At 38.6% G+C, this 24,190-nt stretch overlaps 3 protein-coding genes across 8 annotated transcripts in view; all 3 read right to left on the bottom strand.

Annotated features, from left to right (window-relative positions):
* LOC134854597 (protein Hook homolog 3-like) overlaps window positions 1–24,190 on the bottom strand; it is a 377,820-nt gene that overhangs the window by 32,280 nt on the left and 321,350 nt on the right. For all 6 annotated transcript variants that reach the window (XM_063870925.1, XM_063870926.1, XM_063870927.1 and 3 more), the window contains exons 2-11: window positions 19,526–19,659; window positions 15,599–15,705; window positions 13,977–14,152; window positions 12,799–12,879; window positions 12,391–12,662; window positions 4,300–4,490; window positions 2,690–2,772; window positions 2,185–2,249; window positions 1,373–1,456; window positions 715–843 (exon numbers count right to left, since the gene is read on the bottom strand). In XM_063870925.1, coding sequence (XP_063726995.1) covers window positions 715–843; window positions 1,373–1,456; window positions 2,185–2,249; window positions 2,690–2,772; window positions 4,300–4,490; window positions 12,391–12,662; window positions 12,799–12,879; window positions 13,977–14,152; window positions 15,599–15,705; window positions 19,526–19,555 — 1,218 coding nt within the window. In that variant the 5' untranslated portion in view covers window positions 19,556–19,659. The remainder of the gene's footprint in view (window positions 1–714; window positions 844–1,372; window positions 1,457–2,184; window positions 2,250–2,689; window positions 2,773–4,299; window positions 4,491–12,390; window positions 12,663–12,798; window positions 12,880–13,976; window positions 14,153–15,598; window positions 15,706–19,525; window positions 19,660–24,190) is intronic.
* On the bottom strand, window positions 19,732–21,037 carry LOC134854106 (26S proteasome non-ATPase regulatory subunit 6-like). The gene has a single exon (XM_063870220.1). It carries the CDS (start codon window positions 21,002–21,004, stop codon window positions 19,847–19,849), a length of 1,158 nt encoding a protein of 385 aa, XP_063726290.1. The 5' UTR covers window positions 21,005–21,037; the 3' UTR covers window positions 19,732–19,846.
* LOC134854077 (transcription initiation factor TFIID subunit 4B-like) lies at window positions 21,162–23,542 on the bottom strand. The gene has a single exon (XM_063870151.1). It carries the CDS (start codon window positions 22,976–22,978, stop codon window positions 21,371–21,373), a length of 1,608 nt encoding a protein of 535 aa, XP_063726221.1. The 5' UTR covers window positions 22,979–23,542; the 3' UTR covers window positions 21,162–21,370.

The raw sequence follows: 24,190 nt of genomic DNA, 5'->3' as shown, positions 1-24,190 counted from the left end.
ATGATTCTTTGAAAGAAAAATTCCATGCTTTGGAAAGTAAGCCCTTAAAAAGTAAACAAAAAATGGTCCGACAATTATTTTTTCTTCAAGCGGAAATAAATAAACTGCCATAAAAACATCTACTGGCCGGAATGGGAACCTTGACTTTCGCCGTCCCAGGCATGGACGTTACCTCTGTCATATGTGCAGCAAAGAAGCTGTATTTCGTTCAAATATGAACCACGCAATCGACTGATTCGGTGGTTTTTAGCCTGAAAAAAAATCATCATCCCGATTTGATGACGCTTGCTAATTGCAAGCGCAACAGAATTAAAATCCAACCGCGGAAAATCAAACTTGAGCGTGAATAACTTTTCTGACTCTTTCATGAAAAAAAAACTAACCAAAAACTTCAATACCTGAAGAAGTCTGCAGTTCGCTTATTGACATTTAAGAAAACTCTAGACCCAATTGGAACCCAATCAAATTAAATTTGCATATAAATTCAGTTCAATCACTGGACTCCAAAACTCAACTTTCGGCTATGGTTTTCAGTATAATAATTTTATTTTCAAGCCAAAACTTAAAAGTATACCTTCTATGAAATTGTACGTTTACAATTTAGTTCGGCTTGGGATAATTGCAAGAAGACATGAGCTTGGCGGGTGGCATCTGCATGAGGAAACTAAACTCTGTTTGGCTACTTTTTAAAAAGGAAAAGTGATATGACTGTACCTCCTCCAGTTGGAAGTTGTTCTGCATGTATGAGAGGTTCTTCTCCTCCAGCACCTTCAGTTGTCTCTTCATGTCTCCCATCTCCTCCAGTTTCTTCTTCAGGGTATCCACTTGCGACTCCAGTTTGGCCTACATCAAATCAAACACACAAACACATCATACACTAATCAGTACACTTTCTTCCCACTTAATAGAAACAAATGAACATTTACAGCTCCAAGGTTCAGTCGCAAATATATATCAACCAAGATACTCAGAACAATTATCATGAAATTGCTTCAAGGCGCTGTGGAATGGCTTTCAAATTCAACGAGACAATAAGTAACAAGTTGTCTGTAATTACAGTCAAAACGAATTGTGAAAGAACAGCCTGTATCTGTTTAAAAGCTAGTGGTAACTTGGCAAGTTTAATTTAAATTGCAGTACGTTTATTATTTAGAGCAAGTTTATCAAATTAGCAACAACTTTTGAATGCTATTTATTAAACTAATATCGCAAAATTAATGATGCTCGCTTCATATCATCTCACTGACAACAAAAACTACATAACTCCGAAGACGTAGAAGATTTTTCAGCTTCATATACAGGTATCGTACTTGTGCTTGCCTTGCCGTCTTATATGGTCATTTAGGAAAGGGAAAATTAATTTAAAACTAACTGTTTTCGTGATTTCACTTCTCAGTTCATCCACTTCGTCTTTGTACTGTCTCGCATGTTTGGCCAATTCGGACATCTCCGACATCTAAACAGAAAACACATCATGAGAATAAAGAACCATAAATAAAAAACATTGCTAACAGACAGTTGGAAAAGAGTCAATGAATACAAACAAACAGAAAAATACTGACTTGTTTTTTTTTTAAAACTTAAATTTCGCAATTTCAATGAAAAAAAAACATAGCCTTGGAGCTCTTTGAAAATCTAAACAATTTATGATTGAGATTTTTTTGATAAAATTAACTCAGTTTGAGAAAACTGAAACAATAGGTGAAAATTTTATTTCGATGAGAAATCTGGAAATTAAATACCACTTGTGAATTTAGAAGTTACTCACACAACGTGACATTTACACTTTTGCTGTTCGATAGTGGAGTTTACCTTCCTTTGTAGTAAATTGTTTTAACAAAAAAATTGTTAGAAATCAAAAGTCAAACCGCGAAAAAGTAATTTTGAGCCTGTACAAACTTAACACTTTTTTTCCTGAAAAAAAATAAACGAAAAAAAAATCATCGCGACCTCTATAAAAGTCTGAACTACTTTCACCGCGACTCTTAAAAATGATATCAAGTTTTCCAATATTTGAGAACACTCGATTTAAGAACATGGTAAAAAAACATAATATACTGTTTTGAAGCTCAGTGCAAATAAATTTCTAAATCAGAAGTTGTTTAAAACAATACTCAGTGCTCTATAAACTCGAGGATGTCAAATATTGTGGTGATAATGAGGTCATTAAGCGACTACACTCACTTTTTCTTGCATTTCTTGAATCTCTTGCTCCTGTTCCTCACACCTCCCTCTTAGATCGTCTTTCACTAGAACAAATACCACATAAGCTGCACTCCGCATACACGAAAGGAAATAGGGCAAAAAGAGCTCAAAACATTCAAGAAAATGCGAAAATTGCTCATAATTCTACTGGGGATTTTATTATTAGCCGCCGGCCTGCTCAGTTCGAACGCATGACCCTCGCGTTGAGAGACATGTGCCTAACCCACTCGACCACGGCTGCTCGTAAACTGGGGATGAAGCTCTTGCTATTGAAATAATGCAGAAATACAGCCATGAATATTGGAGAAAGGAATCCATACAAAAACACCAATCTCCAGTTGCGCACAAAGCTCCATTTTCAGCAACAAATACCACAATCGCTAATAAGCGTTCGCTAATGTTTAAATGCAGTTCCTAGTTGTATGATGTTTTCATTTGTTGTCAGCTGTCGCGCGTGGCTACAAAAATATTGACTTCTACTCACTTGCTTCTAGCCGATAGTTTTCGTGAGTCAGTTCGTCATACTGTTCCTGTAGTTTCTTGTACTTCACACTAGAGAGTCCGGCGCTAAACATCAACAATATCATTACGACCTATAAAAGAGTCTGAACTAGGTTCATCGATTGACTCTTAAAACAGCCATTTCATAACATGACAATCAGTTCAAAAACTAACTTTAAACACAGAGGCTATGATTAAAATGAAACAGAAAGAAAATGAAACAAAAGAAGAAATTGTCAACAAAAAGTTGCAACAAAAGCCCAAACAATCCGGAAAAAAATGTCTGCATCATTAGAAACTTTAAATCATTTCTGCAGAACTAAGCCGACAAAAATAAGCAGACCAACAATAATCTAAATTAGCCAAAAATTTTCTATTTGCGAAAAAAAAACATGTTTCGATCGACTGGAATCGAAATCCCGGACTTTATCTTGGAAGAATTGCTTTAACCCCCAACAGACAGACAATAACCCGAAAAAGCACAACTAAAGTTTGCAAAAAAGAGGCCCCGGTCGAACTCGAACCGCAACCCTTTGCGGTCTCGAGCAGTTGGGTTACCTTTACTCCAGATGCGCCGGATAGTTGATTGAATTTGAATTCATAATAACCAAGAGGTAACAAAGCCGAAATTATCTGGATGGACAGAAACCTTTCACAACGAAAAAAAAAATCGAATTCTAAACTAATGGGAAACATTTATGTTTAAAATTACAACCTATGTAGAAAACAAATTCGATTGGTCCCGACTTTTAATATCCTGTAACACTTGAAACAACTACGGTGAAAAATGTTTGCAGCAAAAAGATTCTTAGATGTGGCAACTAAGCGGAAAAAACATAAGCAGACAATAGGCCGAAATTTTTTGGAATCAGAATATTTACCGTTTGAAAAAAAATAATTCCTAGTCAGATTCGAACCCAGGAGAATTCGTTACCCCCAGTCTAACTGTGCAGTAGACACAAACATTTGAAATCATTATGAACCAAGGTACCACCAGGAGTTCAGATGAGTCCTGTGAACAAAGATATTTACGGGAAAAAAGTCTAGCACACGATTGCAAAACCCTTGCTTATTGCAAGGGTAAAGAAGTCAGCAGTCAAACCGCGAAAACGTAAATTTGAGCCTAAATAAATTTTGAGACTTTTCCTGTAAAAAAAAACGAAAAAAAATCATCGCTTGTCTAGGACGAAACTTGTTAAAAGCGATTTCAGGAACGACACGTTCCTTTTTAATAACCAGAAAAAAAAACGAATTCTCTATCTTCAATGAGAACTCAGTAACTGCAACTATTCCTGACTGATATAATATGCACCAACTATATCTCATTTATAACTGTATGCCCCCATTTTTATATAACAAGTATGTCCTTTTAGCTGTAGATTTTGGAACTCAATTCTCAATTCACTCTCTAAGAGCCAGTTAGTTTTGAATTTCGAGGAAAAGGAACGACGAACTGATCAAGAACGATCAGGACCCAATTTTGAAGTTATCAAAAGCGACATCCACAAACTTTTGTCAGTTTCCACCTCATAAAAAAACACGATAACGCCATTAGTTCACAGTTATTGCAAATGTTGAGCTGGGGTTTCTTACAGACTGGGGTGCTCATCGGGTGTTGTGGGTGAGAGCGTGGATGATGTGTCATGTTTCTTCCCTCCCCCCGAGGGCATCCCTTCGGGGTGGTGTGTGCTTGCTGATGATCCACTGCGACTGGCCTTGTGGGGGACACCTGCCGCCTCCAACTGACCAATCAGAAACTCCTTCTCTTCTCCCATGTAGTCCATCTAAAATCACCAACATCATCAGTCGCTTTCGCATCATTATTGTACTCAACAGCCGCGATTTCTAATTATAACATAGCATGCATTTCTCATACTCGCTTGAGTTGAAACATACAAATTTATCACTTTACGGTTAAACTTAACGGTACTAACAGGGCTGACCTAGGATTTTCTCGAAGGGGCGCGGCAAATTTAAAAAAAAATTAATTGTCGCCCTTCTTGTTTTTAGATCTAATTTGTTTTTCCGAGATCTCCCAAAGCATTAAAAAGACCAAGTTTCGGCCAAATTTTCTGCGCCAAGGCAATATTGGAAAACAAGGCGTTTTTAGGCACTTTTTGCATCATTTTTGACCAAAAATATTTCAAAAATTGGGATCTTAAAATAGTACAAAGGCGGGACCGTTCTAGTCGGCAGGGGTCGAATCAACCTTATTGTCATCCGGCATGGATAGATAAAACTCCATATAAAACTTATTATGTATTTATACATCATTTATGTTTTGATATTATGTAACGTTAATGTGTACTGGTCGATTGACCTTGATAGCGAGGACGAGAACGGCGGTTAAAGTGAACTACGGTTCAGAAAGAGAATTAACGTTAACATTAAATAGTTGTTTTAAATTCTCTCTCTCACAAGCCCGATATTATCTATCCATACGGATTCAGGAATTAGCAATTCATACCTTGAGGACTTAGCGGTATGACATGGCGCAGCCAGCAGGATTTTCGAAGAACCCGCTAAACATAAACCCATTCTGCGAAAGAGCATCGGCCGAACACCCATTAGAGTGGACAAAATGGGCAGCAATACTGAAGATGGCAGTATTCGCGAAAGACGGCATCGAAATTCGAAATCTCCTACGAGCAAGACCACAACTAGTAGAGCCATCTGAACCAGTATACGAGGTCGAGATAACCGGCAAAACAGAAGCTCAAAGAAAAAACCGAGACGTACGTAATCAAGAAAAAAGAAGTGGGCTGGAAAAACCACGTGAAAAAAGCGCGGGAAAAAGGAGTTCTGTGTAATTCATTCAGATGAGACGAAGCGGACGCAATTGTGCGCAGCTATCTTTTCATGTGTCTCGGCGCTGAAGGACAGCGACAAATCCAACAAAAACGACCTAATTTACAACTACACACGGTAACTACACAAGAACTCATGACTGTATTGGAAGAAATATTCGTCACGACACGCATAATAGCTTTTGAGAGGTATAACTTTATCTGTCGAAAACAGAAGAAAGCAGAAAGTCAAGAACAATTTCATGCTGACCTAGTGGAACTAGCTTCAAGGGCTGACTGCGTCGATCGAGAAAGCGAGTGGGTAAGGTATATGTTTACCGCCCACATGAACAACGAAAAAATTGCTGGCACAAACACGTAGCCCGCAGGAGGCATACGAGTATGCGATACGACGAGAAAAAGGAATAGAACACAGACGTACAATGAAAATAAACCCGCTCGGAGGTCAAACATTGACTCCGAAACAAGAGCCGGTACATTACGTTAATACACGTGGCAGACAAAACCAGCAGTACAATCAAAACAATCGGCGAGGTCGGGGCGGTTTCCGCGGCCGACCGTACCCACGTGGATCACAAAACACAAGGGGTCAGCAACAACAACAACGAAACACAAATTCAAGACAATGTTATAAGTGTGGGAATCAATATGGTCCGAACCACCTACAATCATGCCCAGCAAAAGACAAAATATGCTCGAAATGCGCAAAACGCGGACACTTCGCAAAAGTTTGTCGTTCTACAAACGTAAATTACTTAGGAAACACAAATGAAGAACAGCAAGAGGAAACAGAAATAGAGAGCAAGGAAACCGACAATGACCCTGTCTCATATGCTGAGTTCACCACAAACAATGGTTGGGAGAACTACCAAATAGACAAATTCTCCGTAAGGGCGATATCGGAATCATTCGAAATAGAAAACACAAAAACACTATCGGAAGACGAGCTAAATTGACATATTGTTAAATTGAAGAAAAACATAACAAAACTATTCGCTATTGCTGACTCGGGCAGCTCGGTGTCTTTCCTAAACGAAAAAACCGCTCAACGAATACAACAAAATGATCAAACGGCAGTTTTTAAAAATATCCCACCGGAGGATACTGCCAGAAATTTAGCATGCTATAACGGCGAATCAATACATCCAAAAGGAAGACTGATAATTACAATTGAGTCGGGAGGATGGAAAATACAAACAGCTCCGTTCATCATAGCGGATAACCACAAGGCAAATCTCATAGGACGGAACCTATTACAACGCATCGGCATTAGATTGATTCAGGAAAACGAAGAGTCAAACCACGAAATTAAACAATGGGTCAAGGATAAATTTCATTAACTATGCGTACGCATAGGAAAGTCAAAACACCACGTAATGAGAACACAATTCAGTAAAGAGTTCGAACCGATACAGCGAACGGGCAGACGTATACCAATACATCTACAAGAAAGGGTCGAACAGAATTAAACAAATTGATACCAATACATCTACAAGAAAGGCTCGAAACAGAAATAAACAAACTTCAGCCTCATTGGCGGTAATGCTACAGGAACGTACCAACTCCAGACGCGATTTTACGGGCTTACGGATATGCCGGAAGAGTTTCAGAAAGCAGTGGATTTAACACTTACTAACTGTAATAATACTTACGCATATCTGGACGATATCCTAATTGTTACGAAAGGAACCATAGAGACACACCGACAAAAACTCCAAACGGGGCTAACGAAACTCGACGAGGAAAATCTCGCAATTTCCCTAGAAAAATGTAAGTTCGAATGCAAGCAAGTTGAGTGGTTAGGTTTCAACATCAACAGTGAAGGAACCAAAACAATGATAAAAAAACTGAAGCGATCGAAAAATTATCGCTTCCCAAAACTTTCAAACAACTTAAAAGTTTCATGGGCTCAATACACCACCTTTCAAGATACATACCAAATCTAGCACAAACAGCGGCAGCTCTACGGCCGTTACTAAAAAAGAAAACAAAACAGACCCATCAATTGGTTACCTGAACACAACTTAGCTGAACATTTTACAACTGGTAGCTAAAATAACACAAAATAAACATTTTGACCAACATTTAGACACGCGCATCGTCTGTGACGCATCTAACAAAGGGCTAGGAGCGGCATTAGAACAGTACTCAGCAGAAGGTTGGGTGGCTATAGCATACGCGTCACGATTTTTTAAACTCTCGAGGAGAAATATTCAGTCAACGAACTAGAACTATTAGGGGTCGTATGGGCAGTTGAACACTTCAAATACTACCTATACGGCTAACATTTTACCACCAAGCTTTAATCAGCGCTTTAAACGCAAGCGAACGATCAAAGACAAGTCAAAGCCGACTAACCCGCTAGATTGCTAGATTAATACCATTTATTTTGATATTAAGCATTTCGCCGGAAGCAAAATGGGACTAATAGATTATATGTCACGAAATCCGGTTCGATTACCAATCCCTACCAGTGAGTACGATGACGAACTTGTAGTAGCGTCAATTAATATATTCATAAACAACCTAGAAATAATTGACAACGTCATTCTAAATAAATTGCCCAATCAATACAGAGCACCATATGATCTGATCAAAAAGCGCGCGGAAAATAAAGGGTTATTGGATGCTAGTTCAAACGCTCAAGCAACAACTAAACATTCCAAACATTCCGACAGCGGTCAATCGCTACCCAAAAGCAAAATTCAGTCTAACTCAAATTCTGTTCACAAACAGTCAACTCTCGCACATTCAAAAATTTTCAACTGCGGCAAGACTTCGATCAACGCGATCAATCTTAAAACGATGAGCAGAAAAGAAACGAAAGATTTCTCAGGCGGATTCATTCCAGCAGAATTAAAAACAAACAAACCACGCGGTCGTACAGAAATTTCGCTAGACTGGCAAAACACATCCAACCGTGAAGAAAGTCTCTCTGACCCGAGGTGGTACAAGCGACCACCAATCAAAGGAAAACAAATGAACAACACAAAGTCACTGACACCATCCACTTCAACCGCGTCAGTGGCCGACACAAGGGAGCTAATACCAAGATCAAAACAGTCAAATTTCCCAAAAATCATTTTTGGAGGCAGCTCGACATCAAAAACAACTGTAGTAGAAAGAAGAGTCCGAGAACAGATAAACCGAAAACGGAAACAGCCAGGTCGACTACATCCACACAAACAGCGAACAACACAAGCTGAAACCGAAACAGCCAAGTCGACTACAGCCACCAACAGAAAACGCGGAAACTGACAACGCACTAGAAAAAGAAATGTGGGTCAGCCGCGTGGACCCCAGCGTATACCTACAAGAAGAAACAGAGGCCAGCCACAAAGAAATAATGGACGAAATAGTAGCAACAGTGGAGAAAGCCACAGAAACGGAAAAGGACACGCCGCTATTCCGTCGAAAACTCCAGAGAGTACTGGGGGTTCCTTTCATCGCCGCAATTATAAAGAAGGACCAAAACCTGCGTCCCCTAATCAATTTCGTAAAAAAGAGGGATTGGGAAGCTATCAAAGCTTCCTACGGACAGTATTGGTTTAACATTCGGAACAGGCTACATTACCGTGAGGATTGTTTACTCATAGACGAGAGAATCGTCATTACATCCCAACTGCGGCAGACAGTACTCGACAGTCTTCACTTGACACAACCGGGATCGGCAGCTATGTTGGACTTGAGTCATCATGTCTGGTTCACGCATATTCATCGATCAATTGTGCAAATGGCACAAAACTGCAAACACTTCACAGCAAGGTAAGAATTTAAAACCCATCTTAGGAAAGAATACTTCAATCCAAATGGGACCAGTAGTCGAACCTAATGAGGAATTTCAATTAGATTTCGCGGGGCCCCTTCCGGATGAATTAAATAGGGATGCATACAATCTAGTTGCGATAGATAAGTGGTCAAAGTTCCCAACAGCAAAGTTGTATCAAATACAACAGCAGACATTGCAATCAAGTTCATGCAAAGATAAATTTCTAACAACGGGGTACCAAGAAGATTAAGATGCGGTCAAGCGCAAACATTCAGAGCTGAAAAAATTTCAAATTTTTTGTCGAACAAACAATATTAAAATATTATTCGCACCAGTAGATGATCAAAGAGCTATAGGAGTTGTTGAAAGAATGATTCAGACAATTAAACGTAGGTTGGCGGCACTGAAAATAGACCAGTCAATTACACCATATAAGTTAGCTTCAGATGTCGCAGAAATAATAAAAACACTAAGTGTCGCAGAAATAATAAAAACACTAAGAATCACACCACACGGTGTCACAAAAATTTCACCTTTTGAGGCGCATATGGGCAGAAAACCAAATACCCCACTGTCGATTATAGCCACAAATAGCTCACCAAACAATCTAAACTGGGAGAGCGCAAAACATGCATGTTTAGATCGAAAGAATCTTACGAAGCCACCTCTACCAGCGGAAGTTATGCATGACCTCCAGCGATGGTCGGAGGACGAAGTACACATACAAAAGAGGGGATCACCACATAAAGCCACACGTAAATCACTACCAAGGACGCTTACAAACACGCATTCACCGACACAGCCAGAAACAGGTGCACATTCAAAACCTATAGAACTAGCTAAAAACAAACTTAACATAAGACACAAGGGAGTACAAAGAACAATAGACAAAAACATCGAAAAACGAATAGAACAAGTGGCACGGAAAACTATCCGGTTAGCAACAAAAGTCAAGAACCCAAAAACGTTTGAACAAAAACATAAGACCATAGATGGAAAAATCCTAACCTACACACCACACACTGCTTGGGTACAAACTTTTGGCAAACAACCGAGGTTACTAAGAAACAGCGGTACAGCATTTGTTCCTAACCCTTTAATATACGGACTATGCAGACCTTCTCGACTAAGCGATTATGTTGCTTATAAATCCGCACGGAGAACCGGACCATGTATACCTTTTTTAGACATAGAAAGTCCGAAGGCTCCACAACACCCAATGTTCAAGGAGGACACTAGAACTGGGCTTCCGATCAAGTTAACAGGACAGGAGAAGGCAGCACAGAGCACAAGCCGAAGCAGCCCCACAAAAAGAAAGGCGAACAATGCGACAGGAAAGAGGACTGGAGGAAAACCAGTAAGAAAACTACAAACGCCACGAGGGATGAGTCTCCAAAGGGAGATCGAACAGGAAACGAACAAAAGCCCTGAGAAGGACGATGATTCGTCGTCAACGTCGGAGGAGCTCATCTCACCGTCACCAAAACGACAAAACCAAAAGCACACCACCTGCAACCGCAACAAGAAAGTCAACTAGAAACAGACAGGCGACCCTAGCAACAGCACTAGGTAACCCCATCCCAATCAGCACAATACAGATAGCGAGTGCAACCGAGAAAAAGCAATTCGAAAACGACTCGCCACCAGAAAAAACAACGCAAGACTCCCCAAGCCTAAAATCTGATACAGGAGATGGGTTTTCTGAAAAAACCCCGGAATACAAGGCTTGTGTACAATTTATACAGGCTATTAGCCCGAAACACAAACCGACCACTACAAGCAACGTAATTGACTTAACATCCCTAACAGAGGCAGAAGACGAAACGATGGAAAACAACGACATAGTATTCGTGAACACGAAGGATATAGAAATGAAAGAACAAGAAGACAAACAGCCACAAAATGACGAAGAGCACGGAACAATGGCACGACAACATGGACAACAATACCGTGGAAACAAGAGGAGAAAAATGAAAAGACAGAACAAGCAGTCCCACAGGGACCAAAAATTCAATTAAAACTTTATCATTTTTCCCGAGGAGGGGGAATGTCATCCGGCATGGATAGATAAAACTCCATATAAAACTTATTATGTATTTATACATCATTTATGTTTTGATATTATGTAACGTTAATGTGTACTGGTCGATTGACCTTGATAGCGAGGACGAGAACGGCGGTTAAAGTGAACTACGGTTCAGAAAGATAATTAACGTTAACATTAAATAGTTGTTTTAACTTCTCTCTCTCACGAGCCCGATATTATCTATCCATACGGATTCAGGATTTAGCAATTCATACCTTGAGGACTTAGCGGTATGACACTTATATTCATGCAAGCCTTTCAGCTAAGCCATTACTTCTTATTCAGTCTAATTATGAAAACAATAAATAATCATAACACACGGATAATATGATTATTTTTTTCATTATTAGACTGAAATGAGAAATACTGGTTAAGCTGAAAGGCTTGCACAATTATAAATTTAATTGGATGCCCAAATTAGTCATAATCGCAAGCGTAACGCACGAGTAATTTTTCAAGAAAGCATGTCTATGGTTTACTAGGAAAAATAGTATAAAAAACTCAATATATTTTTGTTCCGAACATTGAAAGTGGGAAGGAACTTTGTATTCGGACGTGTTTTATTTTTTTCTTTTTCTTTTCCACGCAAAATCAGGTACCACAAATAATCATCGGACTGGGTTGAGTGATATATCATATTAAAGCTATTTCAGTCGTGATTTCAACCACATTAAAAAATTTTTCAGTGTCGAGAAAAACCGGTCTGAAATTTTTGATTTTTTGTCTCATTTAGATCGAATAAAGCCAGCGAGCAGGCATACAAGCTGAATTATGCCTAATTTGGGACCTTAAAACTTAATTTAAAGCAAATCAATTTAATTTTTGGAGTTTTTTAGCTTCATTTTGGGAACCTTTCAGCAATTTTACGTCAGATCCTTTTTATCACACCAAGCAGCAGAAAAACTTTCTAAACCGTAGTTCTCTAAAGACTATGCTCGGAACATTCTGTGCTACCGGTTATCCTTATTTCTATTTAAAATCAACTCTCGACACATGATTTGAAACTGTGCTTTTGCACTGACCTTTAACTGTATGTCATGATACTTCTGGGACAACTCTTCGTTTTCCATCGTCAACCTGTGCACCTCGTCCCACGCTTCTTTCAACTGTCTGTCTATTATATGTTGCTGTTCAGTGTCGTCTTCAAAGCCCCCATTTGAGAGAGAACGTCCCCCCGGTCCCCCCTTGGAAGAAGGCGATTTGTGGATATTGGTCGCTGACATTAGAATCTGTATGGCATTCATGACGTCTTGTTGTATGGACTGTTCAAGCGCCATGATGCCACTGATGTATTCTACAAAAGATTTTAATATATAAGCGCGCAAAAAGTCGCGAAATTTTTTTCTATCGTGTGGAAAAACCGACTACTCTTATTAATTTTTTAAATATAAGATTACAGACTATTATTTTTGAACTAATATGGTACTAACCTTCTTTTTGGTCGCAGTTAATAGCACAGCCCAGCACCAGCCGCAGTAGCTTCGAGGTCTCTTCGCCGTCGCAATCGGCAGCTGAAGTCAAAACAGAATCACAGCAAATCATGAGCAACTTCAAACACTTTTAGTTTAAGAATTATAACAAACTTTTTGGTCCCCCATTTTTTGTTCTGATCTAAAAAAAAACGGATGAAAAAAGGCTTTAATATGATACAATGATCGACAACATACGAGCTTGGTTTGAAGTTACTGACATCGCGTGGAAAAATACATTAGGTCATAGGTCGTTCCCTCGTTCATAAACCTCAAGTACCCCCATACTTGAATAGGAGGCAAAGAGGATGGAAAAACCAACTTCCAAAAAAAAACAGAATTATCGGGTAACTCAAATAGAAACAAACTCAAATTAGCATGAAATTTTCAAGATATGGCAATGATTAATTGGTATGTATATGTAGTGGATTGAAGGTGATGTGACTAAACTCTTCGCCACTCGGCTGACTCGAAAGGTTGGTGTCTATTTCGAACTTGACTTATGATCGTGGCATGATGAAAATTTTTCCACAGCCCAGAAAACCGAAAACATGGATGCATTAACCAAGAGCTACAAGAGCGATTCTCCCTGAAGAGCTATATGGTGGTCGTTTAGCGCGTGGAAAAACGTCAAGAGATAAACATAGCCAACTGACAGTTAGAAAAGAGTAATAAATACAAGTAAACAGAAAAAAAAACACTTTGTTGTAACAATCTAAACTTTCGAACTTCAAAGAAAAAAATAGATGCCCTTTAAGCTCTTTGAATTTCTAGAACGATTTATGATTTGGGCTTTTTTGATAACATTAACCCAACTTGAGAAAACTGGGGATCACTGGGTAAATTTTTATTCCGCCGGAAATCTAAAAATTAAATTCCATTTTTTAAACTAGAAATCGTTCACGCCTTTTTGCGCCATTTCCACGTTCGTATTTGGAGAGTGCTATTCACGTCACTTTCAGCAGATGGAATTCAAAAGTGCATATATACATAAGTGCATTTATAAGTGCATCAATTGGTATGAATGCACATCTGAGCTATCAGAGACTTTTCCTGAAAATAAAATAAAACAAAATCAGCAAGACCTACATATGAGTGTTCACTGCGTTCATTACTTTTAATAATAGTGATCAACTAACCAATTCTGGTCTCATCTGGAAGGAGTTGGTCATCTAGTTCCTGGAATAGCACCTCCTGGTAGAATGACGTCACAAACTGCACCACCTTTTTCAGGTTGTTCGCTTTCAGCCTGTAGTCGACCAGGTCTTCTCGTTTAATTTTGGCCAAGAACTCCGAGTCGAAGTGGAAAGGTGCTCTGAACAACAACAAAAGCAATTATTTATACCCTAATAAGATATATATGTGGAAAGGTGCTCTGAACAACAACAACAAAAACAATTATTTATACCCTAATATACGGCTATATAAGTTTCAATGCATTGCTACTAATTTTAAAGTTACAAAAAAAACAAGATTAAATTCTGTTCGTGAAAGCGATCCAAGTGTCTCTGACGCTTTCTTTAGATGAAAAATTTTGACGGTGCATGAGTCGTTCGTCAACGGGTTGTTAACAATATTTTCAAGGTCAAAATCAGGATATCACTCAGAACATTTTTTGAATGACATCTTGTTTTTATGGCCTCGTCTGCTTCCGCGGTAGCGGGTTTCCTTCTAATCAGGTCAAACATCGCCGATAGAGATTAAGGTTATTTCGTTCTATTATCTTCCATGGTCCAGTGTTGTTCGCCCTCGACGGGGTATTTAGGGCGTATCATAGACGTGGGTTAACAACTTCGTTTTGACACTGGACTTCGTTTGAATGGTTCTCATGCTTTGTTGGGCTGCTGTGAGATCAGCATCGTGCGTCATGCTATATGATTCTTTCAGGGTGTTAAGCTCTCCCACTAGATGAGTTCAGCTTCAAAGAGTTCAGCTTCACGAAATGGATCAGGCCGAGAGACTGAGGAAAAGTAAATCTCTAGGTCCGCTTCGACAGTTAAATAAGAATTATACATCATGTGGGGCCTGACTAGATTCCACAAACAAAAGGAAGTTAAGGGTCTAACCAATTCCGACAGTTATTCGGGGGAACAAATTTCGGTAGATCAGAGCAGAGCAAATTTGCACCTGGCATCACAATCAAGCCTGTTTTCAGGTCGAATTGAGTTGAGAACTTTATTAGGATGATCCTCAACTTCCGAATTCTATTAAAATATAAATGACCTTGCAGATCTTTTACTTTGAAAAAAAACTTATCACTGAAACTTTTGAACATAACCAACTGACAGTTGGAAAAAAGTAATGAATGCAATATAACTGAAAAAAACTACTTGTTTTTCAAAAATCTTCACTTGAAAAAAATATATGGCTTTAAAGCACTTTGAATTTGTAAAACAATTTATGATGGACACTTTTTGTTAAAATTAACCCAATTTGAGAAAACTGGATCAATAGGTAAAACTTTTATTTCGCTGGGAAATCAAATAATTCATTTCCATTTTCGAAATTAGAAATCGATCACGTTTTTCGTGACCTTAACAATTTTGCTGTTCGATGGTGTTTGTCTTCTTTTTAACAAAGGAAATGAACTGCACTACAAAAAAATCAGAAGTCAAACCGCGGAAAAATCAAATTCGAGCCTGAACAATATTGAGCTATTAATTAAGGAAACTTGCTTATAAGTTTTCAAGAACTGATGTAAACTATCGTTAATTATATGCTAAAGCTATAGAGAGAAGAGAGACATTGAAATGTGACTAACATCTGATGAAGGCAGTCTGCGAGAATGATTCCGTCCGACAGCACCGAGGGATTGTTGTCACATTTGCACAGCGTCTCCTCCACACTCTCAACGCCAAGGGTAGACAGCTGAAACACACGCTATGAAAGGGGTTTTCCTAACAAAAACCGGTCTTACTTAATGCCGTAGCCGGTCCTACCCAGAGGAGGCGGATGACACTGGGACCCCTCCAATCGTGAGCGAAGTGGGAGAGGGGTGTGTGCCTTACTCACTCGGGCACGGCTGCTCAGACAGGGGGCTATTCTCATACGAGAAAACTCTTAACCAATCAAGGCCCTCTAAACTGTCCCGACTGACTAATTGGCATCGAATTTATGAATATTGAACATTGATTGGCTGGCAGAAATTTCGCGCGTAAGGGATTTCTCTGTCATGAGAATCAAAAGAGAAGCAGATTACTAGTTAAGTTACTTACTTTCTTCGACAACACAATTAATTACGTCGTGTCGTTTTTTCTGAGGAACCCAAGACCAAAATTTCTACATCACAAATATAGCCAACAGAAAATTGGAGGCTAATTAGCGAACAGAAAATATAACCAACAAAAAAGGCTTATTACAAAACAAACAGAAACACAAAGAGCCTTATTTGTAATTACATTTTTTCTTCAAAACTGGATCGGGACTATAACTCGCATGGGAAAGAGTCAAAGAAATGAATTGAAACATAGTAAAATGAAAAATTCTGAATCAGTAGGTAATTTTTTGTTTTCCTTAGAAATTTAAGAAGTTAAATCCACTTTTAAAACAAAGTCACTCTCGATTTTGGCGTTATTTTCATATTTAATATTGAAGAACGTAACTTATATTACTTTTAGGACTGATTTCGGGGAGGATGACTCCCCTCCCACCCGCTCCGGGGGACACGATCCATTGATCAAACCTTTGCTACTTATTCAGTCCCTCCATTTCGGCCGACCGGTCCTCTCATCCGACCTTCTCAGCAAAATTCAAGGTCAACTATAAAATCCAACTTTTAGTAGATATTGAAGAGAACTTGCAAAAAAATATCATTCAAACAACCAATACTAGTCAAATTACCAAAATGAACTAATTTTAACCGAAGACTTTCTTGAAAAAAAAAACAATGACCAATGGGAAAATTGACTCCATTCATCAACACAGAGCCTTTTATAGCCAGCCATATATGGTTTCAAAAATCATTCAAATTAAAATCATTCAATTTTCAATTTATTGCTATTTAAAATACTCCGGGATCGCGGAATCGTCTGAAAAGTGTTGTTCTTGAAAAGTTTCTTTATACCGTTTTCTTTTAGACTTCTGAACTTAGAACAAATGATAAACACAAGAGAAAACAGCTTTGCCGCACTTGAAACATTTCTCAAAAAACATAGCAAGCAGACAGTTGGAAAAGTTACAATGACCTCAATAATCACAATAAAACGACTGGAACACTTTCAAAAATTTAATATGAGCTCTGACTACTTAAAAACGAGTCTAAGTTCGGAAAGTGGCCATGAGCTCAAGAAAAGCGATAAAAAATGAACATTTTTCAACCTTCAATTTTGAAGAAAACGTTTCACCACTTTGAAACCCTTTTAATTTCACGAAGAGAAAAACAGTTTGATTAAAAAATCCAACAATTTGAGAAAAATGTGTCAACATAATTCTTTTTATTCCGCTGGGAAACTAAAACTGCAACCCAGTTTCTAAACTTAAGTCATTCGCCTTTTCTCTCCATTTGTTTTTGAGAGCGCAATTTGCACATGAATTTTTAGGGAAAGAATTTGATTTGAATTTCAAAAAATCATAAGCCATACCGAGAACATCAAGTTTGAACGACTTTTCAGATAAAAAGGGGGAAAATGCACACGACCTAAATCAAAGTCTTTCTTTTGTTCATTGACAGTTTACTAGGACCAATAGCACACAACAAGTATCAAATCATTCAAGCACATTTCGAACAAATTAAACAATTTACTTTCATTAAATTAGTACTCAGTTCTACAGATCAGATTGATATTTAATGCCAGAAACTAAGTCGACTGAAAAAAAAACAAAAACAAAAACCAACATAACTATTACAAAACATTGGTCCTAAACGCAAAATTTAGTCAACGAGCCAATAAAACGTTATCCGAAATAATTGAGGCAAATGAAGCTTTTATCCAAAAAAAAAGGAAATTAAAAACAACCAGATTCAGTGAACTTACAAATTACAAGAATAAATTACTTCAATTTTCAATAAAAACGAAAATTGCTCACATCACAAAAAAAACACCCAGGTGGCAACTAAGCCGACAAAACAGATGCAGCAAACAATAGACCGATAATTTTTTGTTGAACCCAGGACCTTTTTCGTACCAGTCGTAGTCGTTACCTCAAGACTTATGCTGTTACCTCAAGACCTAGTAAACAAAAGGGAAAATGAAAAGAATTTCGGAAAAAAGCCGCCGCACACAACCAGCAGTATTATTTAATACTGCTGGTTGTGTGCTGCGGCTTTTTTCCGAAATTCTTTTCATAAGCTTTTAGTATTTACTGGGATTTAATTCAATTCTTCGTTTGCTCTTATTTAAAGATCTGCTGTTCTTTTCAAAAAACTCAAATGGACTGTGATTGTACAGCAAAAAAACTGTAGACTCCTAAAAACTTGAAGAGGAAGGAAACTGCTAGTGTTCTATACAGGGGCGGATTTAGGGGGTGCGGACGCCCCCCCTCAAGGATTCGACCCCCTGCCGACCCAAAGGGTCCCCCTTTTGATACTTTTTCAGAAATCCATTTTTGGCCGACCGACCCTAAAATTTTTCAAAAGGCGCCTTTGGCGCCAATATATACTAACTTTGAGGGGGAGCGCGCGCCAAAAAAACGCGATTTTTTTGTCAACATTTTTCAAAAAGTGCCCAAAAACGGCTTTTTGACTATTTTGTCAAAAATTAGCCTGCGGCGCAGAAAATTTTGCCAAAATAGGGGCAAAACAGTGCTTTGAGAGAGCTCGAAAAATCAATTTGGTCGACCCAAAAAAAAGGGCGTCAAAATTTTGGAAAACTTTTTGAAAATCCGCCCCCCTCTCTCGAGAAAATCCTAGATCCGCCCCTGGTTCTATAATAGATTCGTATCAAAAGCAAGAAAACCGTGACTAAAGAAAAAATTGAAAAAAAATATATTTATATTTTCAAATCGATATTTAAAACTATTAACGTTTTGAGTGAGCTTTACTCGTTTGCAATATGATAATAGCGTTTGCCTTCTTTTCAACAAAGGAATTGAACTGAACTTAAAACAAATTAAAAGTTGAACCGCGAAAAATCAAATTTGAGCGTAAACAAAACTTGGACTTTCCTGGAAAAATCAGTACCTATATAATTGAAGCTAACTTCGTTCTTTTGCATTTGAAAACTCACTTTTCATTTTAGATCATACCTTGAATTCAGCAAATAAGTATGAACAAATTACAAACTTAATGAAACATCAAACACCTAAATAACTGGAAAGTAGCTCAGCTCAACTTTGCTTCATTAACATTAGCAGCATCTCACAACTATACTCAGATTTTAAATAAAACATTTAGTTTTCACCGACGCCCCAACGGACAAGCTGTTCTAAACCAACACCGAGAACAAAATGCTCTTACCCATTATAGCCCCCCCCCCACTCTCTCTCTCTATAATAGTAAAAACGAAGCAGCGGTACATATTTTTACTATGCTGAGGGTGTTGCTATAATTGTCAAGAGCCGAACAAAAATCCACGGGCACCAAATCAGATCTTGTCAGCAAAAGCTCATGAGTCACAAATGAAAAATTTCATCATTTTCTCTCAACCAAAACATGGTAAGGCAAATTATTTCAAAAGTGACGCTGAAATTTAATGGCTATTACATGTGCCTATATTCAAAGAAATATTTGCATTGGATTGATTTGACTTACCCATTTTACCAGACTGTCAACTTCCCCCATTTCTGTCAGATTGGATAGCAGCTATTTTCGTCTCAGACGCAATTGCAGCGTTATAAGTAACTATTCATATCTTAGTAAAATATAAATATGTACATTTAAAATCTGAAACACATTTCAATTTGAAAACCTATTTTTTCTATCATGCTACTCTCAAAACACTTCTTCTTTTGAAAACCTTTCACAACATAACACAACTATTTTAATATCTATCTCATAAACATCATTCAGTGTACACATAGGAGGTCTCATCAAGCTCAATTTAGGACTCAATTCTCTGCTTTGCTTTCCCATCTACAAATTAATGACTCTACTGAGCTTCTGGATCTTGTTCAACAAGTGATCCCCCTGTTTGATCAGCTGTTGATACTGGTAGTTCTTGCTGTCCGGTCTTGTCGTCTCAACAATGCCACGAACTTTATTGATTTTACATGGCAGCCGATTTGCCGCAATGAACCTCGCCAGTTCTTTATCGATGAAAGGCACCGAAACATTGAACGCGTCTGCGATGTACTGCAACGTCACCGATCTGTACGATTGCAGAATCTGCGAATAGGCAATGATTCTTACCTCTTTGATGTAGTACCTGTAATGCTTGTACAGATATCTATCCAGCTTCATAAACGATTCCACATCAAACAAACTCTCGAAGAAAGAAGCATAGTCGCTCTCATACAGTGATGTCACATACTGTTTGGTATCTGGGAGGCTGCAGTTAAGACGTTGTTGGATTTCGTCATTGTCGATTACTTTAGACTTGATTTCGACTCTGGGAAGTGTAACCATAGCCATGTACACAGTATATCTCACAAACTCATCGTATGACATAATCTCGGTCGAGGTGAAAGTGCTCACCGCATCAAGGAACAGATCAATTGCGCTTTCGAAATTTCTATTGTACATGTGGAAAACCCCTTCGTAGACCTTCAGTCTGTTTCTTCTATCCCAGTCTCCGCCTTTTTCGACCAGTCCTTTTGCTTTATCCAGATTCCTTTCAACCAGATCCGTATCCATGTAAAACAGTCCTAGTCTAATACAGTAAAATACAACATCTAGCTTTTGTCCGAGCGCCAGTGACTTGTCGAGAATAGTTCGAAACAGACTCAGGCAGGCATCTTTATCACCAATTTTGCATAGGTATTCCCCTTTGGCCATGTATGCATCGCGGATATCCGATTCTCCTAAATTGGCTTCCGTGTCTGAAATTTTCTTATCCAGGATTTCTAGCTCAGCTTTATTTTTGGCCTCCAATTTTTCCACCAAGGTTGCATCTTCTTTCCAGTTGAGCTCTTTGCAAGTCAACTGGTAAAAAGGAAGCATGTCATCTTCTTCAATCAGTTTCAAAATATCTGCTTTCAGGTGCTCAAGTTCCTGGGGGTTCTGTTGCACCCTGAACTTCAGTTCAGCAACTTGCAAGTTGGGTATTTTCGGCAGTCCTTGTTCGCCAGCCATTTTCTGAAAATGATTCCAGTCTTAGCAACTAAATCCTTAACTTTTATGCCGCCTGTCACAATTTGCTGAGTTTGGAGCGCAAAACACTCATTTTGAAGTTGTGATATAATCTTAAACTTATAATTCATACAACAATAATGATGAAATTGAGAAGATAAGCAAAACAAAAAGAATAGATTTTGAAAATTTCATTTGAAGTATAATTTACAAATTCTTCATACCTTAAGTGGAACTATTTTTTTTTAGCCTTTTAGCTATTTGACAAGTTTCCAGTTTGCAGTATTCGAAATTTGGTGCAATCAACAATTCTAGAAGATTATTGCCACTTATAACGTTAGTGAATTACTAGGAATACAGTATCAAAAATTATAACTTCATAAACGCCTCATACAAAAGAGAGCTTCGTATTGTTTTTTCCTGTTCGAATACAACCAACGCGTCCTTCAGGTTCACAACCCTTCTCGGGGTCCAAGAGGAGTTCATACCCCTGTTAGTTGGATTTCTATGATCACGTAAAGAACTCGGTTGTTCTTGGTTATCGAGTGCCATTCGCTTACGCGGCGGAACTCCAACATCATCTAAGGCGTGAATCGCGGCGGCATTTGTTTGTGACGCTGTCAACTTTTCCGTACTCGCCATTTCCATTTCTCTCACTTTTCTTTTAGCTTTCTGCTGTTCGTCCGGATCTTCATTCTTGGAACGACTTTTAGCCGTTTTGACAAGATTTTCCCTCTCAGCTTCTTTCTTTTTTTGTAATTCTGCTATTTCGATTTCCTGGAAAAACTTCAGTTGTTTTTTCACGTCATTGCCAACTTCATACCTAGACTCCTGTCGTAGAACTTCACTGCGATGCTGAGCTGCTGTTCCAAGTTTTTCCACCAGAGTTTTGAGGTATCGTTGACACGACAGTGCGATCAAATCCGCAACTTTAGGCGAAACCGGCTCTTCGAATTGGTAGTTGGAGGCCATGTTTCTAATTTTCGATGATAAGGCGCTAGTCGATGTGATAAAACAGGGTCTAGAAGGTGCTCTAGGAAGCTGATTCAACGGAACGAGGTTGTCTTCTGTCAGAAAATTTGCTTCTTCATTCAAATTTATGCCTGTCTGTGAGGTGACGTCGTTGATATCTTCGACAATTCCATCGTCTTCCCTTGCAACTACATTGTGATTATTTACATTAGGAGGTCGCGGGCTTTGATTTCTGGGTACTGATATAATTTTCTGCTGCACGTGTCTTCTCAAATCACAATTAGCAGGCGGAGGCAAAATAACGGGTGATGCATGCTGGCCATTGGGGGCAGGACTCCGGTAGAAACCTGGCCCCGGCGATGGAGAGTCATGTTGACTTAGTCTGGATTGCACATTCAGTTGGAGATTAGAATGGCCTGATGATATAGCTTGCGACGTAGTTGAATTACTCACTTTGATTGTTTGTGGCAACATGAAGTTTGAGTTGGAGGCGGACGTTGAGGTCTGGCTGGTTTGCAATGTGCGTACACCGTCGCCCGGCAACGGCCCAGAGTAACCGCTTGGTAAATTTGACATCAGATCATTTCTGTTAGAACCAGAGGGATGTGGAGCATTTACCCGAGTGGATCCATTGACAGGACGCGGGAACTTGCGCAAACAAGGCAAACTTTTTTGTAGAAAAGGTACGAGACCTGGTTGTGGTCTTGAACCAATGACTGTAGAACTTATTAGTGCCCCAAACTTATCGGGCTGCAGTTCATCTTTGATCAGCTGGTTAACCAGATTTCTAACCCGGGTGCCTACCTCAGGACCTTTGTCGTCAGCGAGCTGGACCAGAGTATCCAAAAAGTTCTGACATTTTGTGGCTAAATCTTGCGGATTGACAGTCGGCGTGGAAACAGCACCACGTATAACAGGCCCGGACGGTCTGATAAATCTGGTTCCATGATTTTGGATATATTGAATTCTTCCATTTTGAGGGTTGTTCACATTGTGCGAGGCCATTCTAGCGAAACTTAACTTGCTGTTTTTAGAAGCTCATGATTATCGCTGAAAATTAAACTACTGCTGATTTGTTGTAATCAGTTTTCCTACTCACCTCATTAAAAAATCAGGGGTTGTCAAAAACTATTTCCATCCATTCGAAGTGCAATAATTCAATTAAGTCGATGGATTGGTAGAAAATTAGACTTTGCAGTCATTGATTGCCAACATCGATTAATTCATTAATGCAAATTACAACGCTAGGAGAGCGTGCATTTTTATCAACTCTAGCTGCAGAAAAGAACCTATAAACCAAAAGTTTGATGTTGCCTTGCCTGGATTGGTTGACCGAAAAAAAAACCTGCAACAGATTTCGTCCAAGACGAAAACTGATAAATTTGATATTATTTATATCATCGAGCAGATTTTGCCCTTTTTCATTAAAATTTCTCTAACAGTTCAGTTGATCCCGATAGTCAGCACGGAATCTTCTCAAATAGAAGACCAAAAAGAGCATTGATTTAAACAAGGATAGCCGGTTGCCGATGAGGCATGATCGACATTACGAAATTTCTTCAACAAATGAAAACTGAAATCAAAACAAAAAAAATTAAAAATTTAAGAATACTTTTCTAACTTTTCGTGCAACAATTTATAATTATTTCAAAAATCTTTGCGAATTGAGCGCTAAAGGAAACATCCAAAGCAAGTCGATAAGCGCCAAAACCAGTCACTAAGGCTTAGTTGCATTTTCTTGTTGAGGTGAAAAAAAAATTTTTTCGCAGTGAAGCAGTTGCTTACCAAAAATTATTTGATGTGTGAGATTATTAATTCTATAATTGACCGTAGTTAATTTACTGCCTTCGCAAAAAATTTCGTCACAAACGTACGATAATGATATGAATAAGTCGCATATTTCAACTCAAATGTTTTCAATTCCGATTCAATTCCAATTAACTTTTTCTAAGGAGTGCGGCGGATAGCTTCAGTTTGGATCTGAAAAACGTACGTTCTGCGGCCCAGTACTTTAAGTAAAGCCGCATTAACTAGTGACAGTAAACTGCATAACCTAGGTGGGATGAAATTAGCTATTAAAGCATGGCAACAAAAATTATTGTTGGCAGTTGTTGTGCAATTGTGTGAATCGTTTTTCAGGGTGATCAGAAGGTCAAAAGTATCATAGTAACCGAGATTACAGTCAGGTTTGTTTTGTTTATTGCTTCGAAATATGTT

The sequence above is a fragment of the Symsagittifera roscoffensis genome, chromosome 9 (genome assembly GCF_963678635.1).
Source record: "Symsagittifera roscoffensis chromosome 9, txSymRosc1.1, whole genome shotgun sequence".
NCBI classification, from domain to species: domain Eukaryota; kingdom Metazoa; phylum Xenacoelomorpha; order Acoela; family Convolutidae; genus Symsagittifera; species Symsagittifera roscoffensis.
Note: the sequence above shows the minus strand (reverse complement) of the source record. Positions and strands in the feature narration are given on the sequence as shown.

What these genes read in the sequence shown, in the direction of transcription:
- LOC134854077 (XM_063870151.1), bottom strand. Translation starts at nt 22,978, where the DNA reads ATGGCCTCGCACAATGTGAACAACCCTCAAAATGGAAGAATTCAATAT.
- LOC134854106 (XM_063870220.1), bottom strand. Translation starts at nt 21,004, where the DNA reads ATGGCTGGCGAACAAGGACTGCCGAAAATACCCAACTTGCAAGTTGCT.